This window comes from Pelecanus crispus, chromosome 4, assembly GCF_030463565.1.
Source record: "Pelecanus crispus isolate bPelCri1 chromosome 4, bPelCri1.pri, whole genome shotgun sequence".
Taxonomy (NCBI): domain Eukaryota; kingdom Metazoa; phylum Chordata; class Aves; order Pelecaniformes; family Pelecanidae; genus Pelecanus; species Pelecanus crispus.
This window is the reverse complement of record NC_134646.1, coordinates 40326061-40338435: the sequence shown is the minus strand read 5'-3', so window position 1 is coordinate 40338435 and position 12375 is coordinate 40326061. Positions and strand designations below refer to the sequence as shown.

General features: G+C 37.5%; 1 protein-coding gene across 2 annotated transcripts in view; it reads right to left on the bottom strand.

Annotated features, from left to right (window-relative positions):
- The window catches only part of RAPGEF2 (Rap guanine nucleotide exchange factor 2), a 188803-nt gene that overhangs the window by 109220 nt on the left and 67208 nt on the right, over positions 1 to 12375 (bottom strand). For both annotated transcript variants that reach the window (XM_075708717.1, XM_075708718.1), the window contains exon 4: positions 2335 to 2418. In XM_075708717.1, coding sequence (XP_075564832.1) covers positions 2335 to 2418 — 84 coding nt within the window. The remainder of the gene's footprint in view (positions 1 to 2334; positions 2419 to 12375) is intronic.

The following is a 12375-nucleotide window of genomic DNA, read 5'->3' as shown; positions in this document are numbered from 1 at the left end:
CTTCCTATTACCTGACATCAATGATGCATAAGGATGTGCTCCATTTGCTAAAGCGTAGCAAATTCATCTTAACAGCAATAAGACATCAAGACTTCCAAATTATGCAATGCTCAAAAAGGCTCTTCAAATTATTACTCCCTGTATGCATAAATAGTCAGTTCAAGCAGTTATCCAGTAACTGCCTTTTGCCCACTTTTGACACTACTCTTTCAAAATACCACCCTACCAGTTCTTTTTGGACAGCAGCCTTTTGAGAAGGTCTCGCTCCCTTTTTTCTAGAGCACTGTTAGATTTTACTTTAGTATTGCTAGCAATCAGCCTCTTCTACCCAGTCTGTATATCTGAGCAGTTTACTATTTCTTTGTGAGCAATTCACTGGCAACGTAAGTAAAGGTGAAAAACTTAGTTTTCTTCTCAAGCCTTTGCTTTTAAAAAAAAAAATAAAAGAAAAATAAAAATTACTTATTCCCCAACACTATTCCAAACCACAAATTCAGCCTGGGTGCCCCCTCACTTTTCCCAGGTTTCTTATTCATGGATGAGCCCAAGGCCCAGGTATTGCAGCTTACTCCTTTACAAACTAAACATCCTGATTAGCCTTGTCCTAAATTTAAATAAGGCCCTCCTCTATCCTCCTAATAACTATAGCTTCTGAGCACAAAGCTGCTCACTAGAATGACCCTGGTTTTGCTCTCCAGAAAGACTTTCTAACTTATACCATTAAAGTTTCTTAATTTTGCTTTTACAGACTTATGTTTTCTTTATTAATTAACAAATCGTCTCTCTTACATTTGCTTCCCAAGACACCAGCTTTGGCAGCTACTTGACTTCATCCACAGCTATGAAACAACTTCAGATTTCAAATTCCACACTTGAAACTTATCAAGGTCTCAGACACTATCCCAGATGTCATTTCTGAATTTCTCCAGGTGAACAGCCCTTAAATGCTCTACTTAGATTCACAGGACCTGTAATTTTCTGTTCATTCTTTCAGGAAGAATCACAAGTTCATCGTTTATCTTATTAAATCTCACCTCTTCTCACATGTCAAACAATGTCTGAAGCACAAGCATTGCTACAATTCAAAGGAACAGAAGATTCTTTCCACAGACCATATACGACCAACCTACATTAATTCAGGTATCGCATATCCCTTCACCTGGCATCTGCAGGTAGCACTTTCTGCCAGCTTTTTTCCTGGCATTGCCTGTTCATGGATGACATATGGGACAATTTTCTTCCATCTGCCAGCAGCAGGGATCCTATAATCTGTTGTTGCGTTACTTTTTACAATAACCAGTTTTGCACCTTTATCTTAGACAGTACTGATTGATGGCACACCAAATACATCATTTTATCAGCAGTGCCTGTCCTCTTACACATGCAAAACACTTGCATACACCAAGAACATGCCACCATCATCACATGGAAATCCCAGGCCCAGCATTGCTCGCCCATTGAAAGGCAGCTTTGAACATCTGATTGTTCAGATGCCAACCAACACTAGCTTTCAACTGGTTTCCCACTGTTTAAAACTGTAAGGAAGTTTCTAGTGCTTTCATTCTCATCATACCATACAGAGATGGGTCATTCTTCCATTCCGCCTTTCACAAATTTTATTACATGCTATTTACTTCAAAGAGGCCTTTTATAGTAGCCTGAATGAATATGCATATAACCAGCATTTTAAAGTGATTCTGCTCTGCTTCCACTAAAATGAAGAAGCTCAGCCACCTTAGTCTAAAATCCTTGCACTCATTTTTTTCCAGAGCTCAAAATAATTTAATTTTTACTGTAGCAATGTAAATTTTGAGCGTCTCACACTCAAACTTATCTTTTTCCATGTAAAATATCACTTCTTATTGCAAATTCATTTACATGAAGCACAACCTTAAACAGAAGTAGCAAAACCGGCAGTAACGTTATCCGAGTATACATTAAAACATGCACTGAAGACTTGTGTGCAGTAAAAGTAAAGCCTCAGAAAAGCACCTTAAGCTCTAGTGCATCCTCTGATTTAAAGTTTGATTACTCACAGGAACAGACTGCTCGGTACTTCATTCCATTTGTCAGGTTTTTTGTGGTTTTATTTTTAAATTGACAGCATTTGCATGACACTTTAGGTGCTTGTACACTGTCCACAATGATGGGCTTTCAATTCTGGCTATGGGCATAAAATAGCTACTACAACTAGTAAAGGTAGGAAGAGTGTGCTTATGTGTGTACTTCTGTGTTTCACTAAGCATAAAACGTTGCCTTCTAATTCTAAAAATTCTCTACGTTTCATGATTTCTGTTTAAAATACAGAATGCCATGCATTCATAGCTGACATACCTGCTCCTTGGGAGAAACATAGATTCTTTAATGAAGACTGAACCAGACAGCAGGATATACCAACAGGTACCAATATCATCAGGGCTGGAAGAAAAAAAAAAAGGACATCATTTAAGACACTTGCTTTAAGTTACTTATAGCACTATCAAATTTGCAGTATGAAAAACAATACAGAAGAAAGCCACCGTTCAATCATTTACAGAACAATTCCATCAAACTATTCTAATTTCCACCTGCAAATATATACATTAGAATGCCCCATTTCATTTACTTCACTTTTTAAAAAGCATAAATCTATCCATTTGGTAACAGCACAAATCCAATGAAATATAAAAGTGATTAAAATTAAGTCAAGTTACAGTGAATGTATTGTATTCTGTCAAATCCATTACTTTCCTCTTGCTGAAGAGAACTGTAGCATCTTCTGCTCTATGAATAAGCTTTTCTTCCCCAGTTCTAGATATCTCCTTCTTCCCCCTTTTTTCAAGACAAATTTGCCTTTTAGCATCAGTCTGCCTTCTCACAAGGTAAGAGAGCATCGGATACATTTGCAGATGGTAAACCTACATCAGATTTGTTAATCAACTTTATCTGCTGCTGCTACGTGCTGCCCCTTTGATGCCTTTTCCCAGCACAAGAATAAATTCTCAATAAAAGGGAGAAAAAGTTTCTTCTCCCTTCTCTTCATCCTACAAAGCCATTGGGCAAGGACTTTGCCATCCAGGCATCCATATGTCATCCATTCTACTGCAGATTCAGATCTTGCTCCCTGAGTAATACAAAATCCTTTTCATAGGCTTAGGCTCTTCTTGGATAAGTTCAAATAATGTTTAGACAGGAAAATAAAATAGTTTAAGGTTACTAGAAATAGCTGCAGGAGAAGTCTTGTGCCATTTCGACAGTCAACACTGAGAATATCTTCTGCTTTACTTCAGTTTTTACCACTCCTGCTTCTTCCAAAGAAACTCACTAATTGGATTCAAGTACACCGTTAGGAACTGCATGAGCATTCTTATCTGAAAACCACATCCCTAGTGACACTAAGAGATGCAGATTACTTAATTAATCTGTAGCACCTTCATTTTTTTAAATTACGTCTCTCAAGTCTTTAGCAACATTTAGTTCTAACTTCAGGCAAGAACAGCCCACATCTTTTAATGATGATGACAGCATAGTATTAAAACCCAATCTTAGATTTAAGTAAGCTATGTACATGTTAGCAGCATGTCTTACATTTGAAGAACTTCAATTTAAGAAGGACCTACACAGCAAATCCTCAAAAGAAGAGTTCCATTTCCTCGGCACTCACTGTATTACACTTTCTAAAGGGAAAGCTGAAGTTAGAAAGAGAGGGAGGGAGCTGGCCTAAAACAGCCGAGAGCAAAACAGCAAACCGTAAATCTAGAAACGTGCTCTATTTCCATTTTGCATTTTATAATACAACCACAAGAGAAAGGACAAACATCAGAAACACGGAAAATTAACAGATGAAATTGAGGACACAATCTATGACCAAGAACACAAGAACTAAGATGATGCAGCATATATTTCTTTTCTACCAGTCTATGACCTGACTGACCACTGAAGCCACACTGACTAGTGAAGACCTAACATCTTCAAAATGAAGGCTTCAGGAGATACTTCTTTATACCAACAGACAATAGAAAATGAAGCCATAATATGGCGTCACAGCTAAAACAACAAAACATTTTGATTTACATAGTTGAAGCACACCAAGCTGCCTTCTCTGAAGCGTGCTTCACACGCTTGCTTCTCACATGGACATGTATTGCACTCAAACTTGTTAGCTTAGAAAAACCAACACTGTCCGTAAGTACAGAGAAGAAGGTTAAAGCAGACAACTCAGGTTCATGTTTATGCTTTTGAGAACAATATTTTCTTTTGAAGTAGTGGTTTTCTTGAGTTTAAGTCACACATCTTCAAACTCTCTTCCCCCCAAAATGAGCCCTAAGCTGACAGAAAGGAATACAGCATAGAGCCAGCTTTGCTGCTGAACTGCAAGTCTGTTGGGGTTTCTTTTGTTGCTTCTGGTTTTTAATAGATACCAGTCTAAATACAAATAATCTGCACCGCACTAAATAGCATAGCTGAAAGTTTCGAAAATAGTAATTTTCAGTAATGGCTGTTAGACTGAGTGATTTCCCAAGTTGCTGAGAAGTAACTATTAGGACATCAATGATAATTTTTCCATGTGGATTACAGTGCATTATGTTAACATATAAGAGTTTTTGTGGGGTGGGGTTGGTTTGGGGTTTTTTTTTCACTTTTCCTAAAAACTGTCAGTTTGACTATGTATAAAAGTGTAGTCTGAAAGAACCTCACCTGGGGTCACAGGCTTTATGACTCTAAAGCAAAAGCAATCTAGAAGATCTGTTTATACTTTTACAGAAAGCCATTTCCAAGGATAAATTAATAGAAACAAGAAAAAAAAAGTTAAAAAAATGAAACCAATATTAAAATATTTTAACTTTTGCAAATCTAGCAAGACACAAGCTTTTTTTTCCTCCCTCCTTTAAGAGTTGATGAACTATTTTAAATCCCTCTGTCAAATCACCTATTTGTAAGGGGCTTCAGCTATCCTTTCTCATTGGGGAACTTTATCTCCAAAGAGAAAGGCAGCCACTGGCTTTCACAAGCATCAGTCAAAATGTTCAATATTCAAATTCATCTTAATGCTACTTTTGAATCTCCCTTTGAATCATTTAACAAACAGCTATAGTGATTATACATTTAACTGCACTGGTTTACATTTTTCCTATTTGATCACACACAGCATGACTTTTCACTCAGTTAATCATCCAACTCAGTTGGGGGTTTTTTGCCAGTTCACAGGTTTATCCACTTTCTCTGCAAGTTAGCTCTTCAACAGTTGTTGCTCCTTCTCACTTAACTGTCATGAGCATCATACTTATTCCACTTTATACATAATCAGAAGAAACATCTGTTCATTTGACAGCTGAAAGTGCTGATTAAAAAAATAAATCAAACTTTAGGAACACCATCTGATTGGGTTTGGTTTCCTTTTGCTTTATGTGTACTTAGATAACTTTTTATTCTTACAGTCATGTTTGAGAATTTCTAAGCTCTAAGGTACTTGCATCATGTTGTGCAAAACAAAGAATTCTACTGTACTCAATTTCTTAATTATCTAAATAAAAAAAAATCTTCAATATTGCTGTATCACAATAGTGGAAGGTTACAGCAGAACATGTCTGTATTCGAGGTATCTTCCCAAAATACACTGTGTATTCTTTTAAACTTTCATTGCCAGCTAAAACATCATAAATATTTCCAAGACAGTCTTCAGGAGCAAAGAACACTGATGGATTTTCATTGTCTTCATTCTTACAACTACTAGTGTCTTAATATAGTCTTGAACAAAACATCTGAAAAAAAACCCACACATATAGCAAATACACTCCTTCCTCCAGGACAGACATACTTCCCCCCACCCCCAAAAAAAAAAAAAGAAAAAACCCCAAAACAAAACAAACTACAAATGAGTCATCTATTCCTTTCATATGAAAATATATTAACTCCTGCACTTCTCAACACTTGTTACACTTCCAGTTGTTTAGAATTAAGCCTCAAAGCAGTCATTTGGCAACCAGCTTTTGTTAGACAGTGCTGGTACAAAAAACACATGCAATTCTTTCATTTTCAGCATCCTGGGCTTTCCACAATCCTATTCAAACATCAGGTGGCTTTCAATCAAGTTTCCCTGTTTTCTGTATTACACTTGACATTTGTTCAACAACAATGCATTTTGCATTCTTCAGGAATTCTGTGCCTGCAACGAATGACAGAAGGACCTGCAGAAGCAGCCTGTACTGAACTACAAAAGCATTTTGTCAAGCCATGCAAGGACTAGTGCAAATACCATTTTACCCAATGTAGGATACTCACATTTGAAAGGCTTTCTTTGCAACATCAAAACTGAATTCTGGAAAATAAATCCAAGCCTAATTATGGAGTTTTCTTTCACTGCTATAATACTGCCTACCACTGGCAGTCGACAGTATCTATAAACCGTATTTGTCCTCCTAAGTCAAAGGGATGACAACAATTTTTTGTGCTAAAAAGGGTTCTTTTGTGGACAGGACATGTCCCTGACTGGGTTTACAGAAGGGTATTAAGTGCACGTAAGCACTTCATCCAGAATTAGCTGAAGCAGAATAGACATTGATGTCTTCCCCTCAAAGGCATCCTGAGAAGGAGATTTGGGGGCTTTTTTGGTCTGGGGACAGTTGAGGGGAGGGTCCAGTAGTACCCATCAGTCAAGCTGATGTAGAAAGGAAAGACATTTGCTTACGCAAGATCTTTCCAACCACTAGTTTTGTAAGGGTGCCACTGCTGTCCACCACCACCACTAAAGCAGCAGCTGCCAGACACTAGGAGACTGGAAGTGCAGTGAACAATCCACATCAGGCTGGAAACAAAGCCCACCCAGTGCAGGCAAACAGCACTTCTACCTAGTTTAGAGCTCCTCTCCCCACCCTCCCTCCAGTCTTGCAAGGCTGCACGCACAGCAGGAGTGGAAATACTTGAAATCAGAAGTTATTGGCACGTGTTGCACGTTTCCAGGCAGACATTCACAGATCTCATTTGCAGGCAAGAAATTACTTTAGCTGTTGGCCTTAAATGATGGAGAACATTGCTTCAAATACATAAGACTGGTGGGGGTTTCTTTGGGTTGTTTGGGTTTTGTTTGTTTTTTTCAGCTCATCTACTGTTCTGGATATTCATCTGGATGAAACTCAGGACTGTTAAAGTCACGTTGCCTGTTGAATGCAGCACAGCTATCCACTTCCCCAAGTTACAGAAAACAAGATTTATTACCAAGAAAGTAAGATAGCTCAGGCAATTTATCCTGTAGAGAATCAGGACTAAGTCAACCCAGAAGTCACACGTTAAGGGGCAGTCAGAAGAACAAAATCAATACATGTTGTCATTCTGTCCTAGCTGTATTAAGCCAAAAAAAAGCCCCAGTGAAACCTTGGTGACACAAACTTCCATCCATCCTTTACAGAACAGGACTATGGCCAGATTCAAGACACTGGCTGCACTACAACTGTAACTTGTGTTAGCGCACTAGAGACTAATGCCCAGATGTCTACATGCAGTCAAACCATTTGACTGCCGTGCAGAGGAAAGAGCCTAAATCCTAAAAGTAAGAAGCAGAAAAGCAAGAGATCTTTAGCAGAAGATAGGATTTATATTCTGTGAAGACAACAACCGAAGGACTCTTGGTACCAAGATTTAACTTTCTTCTAACTACTATGATAGAGCTACCTACTCAAAGTTTTCAGAATACTCGAGTTCCAGCACCAGCCTTAAGGTGGTGCAAAACTGAAAGCCAATACCAAAACAGTCACCAATAAACAGATTTTATTCATAATCTGGACTTAAGGTAGTTGTACAAAATTTAAATAAAGCTACTTTAATTCTTAACTCTTGTATTACAGCACTTTTGAGAGCTGGGGATTTCCTGAGGAATCTATATTTAATTTCCCAGAATACAAGAGAGCTTGATTTACAGGAATTTGGGAGCTAGAAACGGAAATCCAGAGACTGGATTGCAATACCTTCCCATTGCATTTCCCTCCCCAGCTTCCTTGACGTAGTCCTTTTACGTAACTACAACCTGCAGCCAGACAGCATACTTCTCCGCTTTGAAAACGACACAAAAAACTGAAGACAGAACTTTGAAGAGTACTTCACAGCTGTCTCTAACTGTTCTGTTTGAAAACTTCAGCTACATAATTATGCAATAGTCTGTGACGACATCACCAAGCTGTCACTGCTTATAAGGTTAGACCATATTTTCAGACTTAAGCCTTCACATTTTCTAGCATATGACTGTTCTTTGAGCCCTCAGAGGTACTCAAAGTTCAAAAATCAGGAAGCATTTATAAATCTCCAGACTGCCAAGACCCAAGAAGTTTGCAGGCTCTCTCAAAGTCTTCAGCACTTGTATCAAACTCTTCATGCTGTGAGCTATTTATTGCATTGGAAGGGGCAGCTTCTTATTCCCAGAACCCCAACTAGCTACATACACACTACTTAAAACTGAAGTTTTATTTTCTAATTATAATTATTTTATTTTGATTTAAAGCAATCTGCAGCACTTGTACACCAGGTTTGTAACTGTAAATCTGAATCAACATTAACAGCATATCAAAGAAATTATGCACAAAAAATAACTTGTTTCAATACGTGTCCCCCACACGTACTGATTCTATAAGTCATCTATCTACAGTAGCACAGGTGTTCCAATTTTAGCTTTCAGGTGTCCTGATCACGTAAGATGCTGGAAAACCTTCCAAAATAATCAGCTGCAATAAGGATTTAAGTCCACCTGCTGAAAGACCCAATAAATCTCAAATATCTACACCATCTCCAGTGTTTCCTCTATCCTAACAAGTCCTGATGCATCACTTTCCTTTAAAACTTCTTTAGAAATAGATACATTATAATGAGAGCCATTTAATCCATTTAATTCTCATTGTCCATCAAGATGAGATGTAGCACTACTAAAACCTCTGGAATAATGAATCATATTCAGCACTTGCTTACTTGTGTGCATTTGGTTCAAATGAGATAATGAACGTCATAACTGTGTACAGTGGGAAGAATCTGCAGGTCTTTGTGATGACTGCTGTCAAACATGCTTGAATTCTGTCAAATAAGACACCACTTCAGTGCAAAATTCAGCACCTGGGCTTGAAAGCACATGCTAAACAGAAGTCTTTGCTGCTCTGACCACCTTCTGGTATCTGGTTTCTCAGCCAACTCCTTCGAGACAGCACTTGAAAAAGTTAAGCAGTATGCAGGTCTCAATGGAAACAAGCTTCCATATAATCACTGCTTAATATTCCTTTTACAGGAGCTGTGTTTATCCTGAGATCTAAACAACAGAGGTGTCATTCTCCAACACTGGACTGAATGGTCCAGCAACATCAGATGCTGGAAGGACCTCTAACATAAGTCAAACATCAGCATCCAGAATTACTTTCCAATTCAGAGGTTTTTTCCAACCTACTTCATAAAAAGGTTATGAAATTGGCAAGAACGATTTCTTGGTTGTGAAAGAGCTAGTTAGAATTATTCTCTCCATAAATCAAAGTTCATTCAAGACTTACATTTAAACTGGATATAGTACCATGCCTACAAGCAATAACATCTCTAACCGTTTTGGTAAAAGAACTTGTATTACAAACCAAGATGTACCTAGCAGACTACATTTTCATGAAATCACACTCAATGTTTTTGAAAGCTGAATAATTTTCAGAAAGCAAACATGGAGCAATTCAGAACAGACATTGTTTATGCTCCTAGATCTCCATTTGAGAGGAACAGAAACAACGAAAATTTGACATGTCAGAACTGGGACCTCTTTCAGCCATTTAAATACTACACCAGAAGAAATTAGAACATTGCTCTGCAAGCCAATGCTCCATAGGATATTGTTTCATCAGATTAATCTGTTTCTCTTTGCTCATTTTGGTTATCCTCTGTATGCTGAAAGCTATAGGTAGTTTACCGTTTAATTGAATAACCATTGCCACAATTAGACATTAGCCCTGAAGTGCTTTGGGATGGCAAACATGTCTGTCTTCAAGTGCAACTACAATCTTCGGTAGACACCTCATTGCCTGAAGATCCTGCCCACTAGCACTGTATTGTTATAACACTCAGAATAATCAGAAAACCATTTACTCGCATTGTCAGCACTGTCTATAACCTTCCTTAATAAGCTAGTTAAGCAGTTACCTGACATCTGCCAGAGCATTTTAAATGCTCTTGATGACATTAAAAGGTATATCCCAAACACAGCAGTAAAAAAGATTGGGCACTTAATGCATCAGCCACGCAAAATCTCCATATACTTTTTTCTTTTCTAGATTAGCACATTAAACTTATTCTTACTTCTAATCTTTACTCTAAATACAAGAAAAAATCGTATACATATCCAGTAATAACACTAATAACTCAGAATTCAGAACTTCTAATTTTCACTAAAAAGTCCTCTTGAAGTGCATATTTCAACTGATATCCATGGTTATCTTTTATTAACAACACAAGATGAAAACTGATGTCTTATCTCCCAGTAGGAAGGAGCCACAGGAAACAATTCCTCAGTATACATGAAAACAAATAATCAGAAGCATGTTTTTCTTGAAATTATTTCATTTATTTTTATTCTTTTCCACTTTTGAAATAAAATCAGTAAAACAGAAAATTCAGTCAGATCAGAAATTATTGCAGAGTGTCAATCTAAGATAGCTGATTAAACAGGCAATCAATAAACACATTATGCAAATATAGATATGCAAACTAACTGATCTATTGTCATTGAAGTCTTGGTATTAAACTTGTACAGTGAATTGGCCCTTGATATCAGAAGAGAAATTCCTAAATCATCAGGAAAACAATGACAGAAATAGTAAAATAAAATCATCTTGCATCCAAAATACTCTGAGGTCAATCAAGACAGACAATCCTGCTATTAAAATCTTATACCCTTCTAATATTTCTCCAAAATCAAATATTCTGTTCTTAAAATTAGAACAACAAAAACGTGATAGTCTTTAGTAAAACATTTACAGTAAGGAAGATGCAAATTAAAGTCTCTCAAAAACCTTAGTCTTCGAAGTAGTCTCAAAATCAGGTCAAACAATAAACACAGAAATTTGGAACTGGCTATGCAAAGCCAACAGACTGTAACATTGATCACTGACACTATTAAGAAGCCTTGATTCAGTCTCTCCTTATACAGAGCTAACTGCCAAGTCCGTGAATGTATTTGTTTTAATGATACATATTGCCTAAGAAATTCCCCATAGGAAATGTACGTGTTGCATATATATACAACACAATGTATAAATTCAGGTTCCCGATTTACTGCAGTGCAGAACTGGCAGTATCCCAATGCTACTTTGGCAACTGCCCGACTATGAGAGGGTGCAATACACCTTTAGGAATACTTTAAGGAGAAGAAAAAAAAAAAAAACCAACCACCAAAACCAGAAGAGACCAGCCCTGCTGCAGCAGTTCTTTGCGTTAAGTATACTGCTGCATGACTTCCACAGAAACCTATGGATGCACAAGCAGAATAAATATATATTGCCTGCAGAGATCTACCTGAAAATTAGGATGCTGACCCAGAGAGATGCTTCAAAACAGACATATTCTCAGAGCATTTTAAATAATTTTCAAAGTGTCTCATGTTTCTGTAAAACCAAGGAAGAAAATTTTATAGGGGCTCTCTGAAGTCAAGGACATTCAGTAAAAGACAGTCAATGCAGAAATGTGACCTAAACCTCCACGAACAGGTGCCTCCTGTCCAAACATCAGAAATTCTCATCAAAAGTAAAGTATTAAAGAATTCAAGAGAACAATTTTATTGATAACTTAGACTATCATTAGTGGACATCAGTTTGATCCTCATACAATTCGCTAGCAATTCCTTTCTGTAATGTTCTAGGTTTTAAGTTTTATAAGATATAAACATATATAGCTATAGATCACATATACAGTATCTATACAAATGGTGGCGATACCACCATCATAAAACTTCTTGAACATGCACACAACTTAAAAGCACTCCTTCATAGTACAACTGCATGCGTCAGAAGACAAATTTCAGTGAGGTGGTCTCTGCAGAGCTGTTCTGTTTAAAAATCATGCACCAGTAGCTACACAAGAAGCTTGTAGCTCATTTTTGTCACACTTCATTGCACAATTAAGCCAGGCTATGCAGAAACGTACGGCGATTTTGGCATCATTTTTTGTTGTTTTGTGCACACTGCTTCTATCCTGAGGGTCTTCAGGGCAATACGCTACCGTGGAAGAACCATGAATTTGCTAAATGTCACTTTTATCGTAGGACTGTTGTGGGATTCCAGATGCCCACTCTTAAAACTTCTCAGATCTATTTCTCACCTGTCCTTGCACAGAACTACTGTACATTAACTGCAGCTGCAAATCAAACTACAGATTAGCCATCTAGCTCAGACA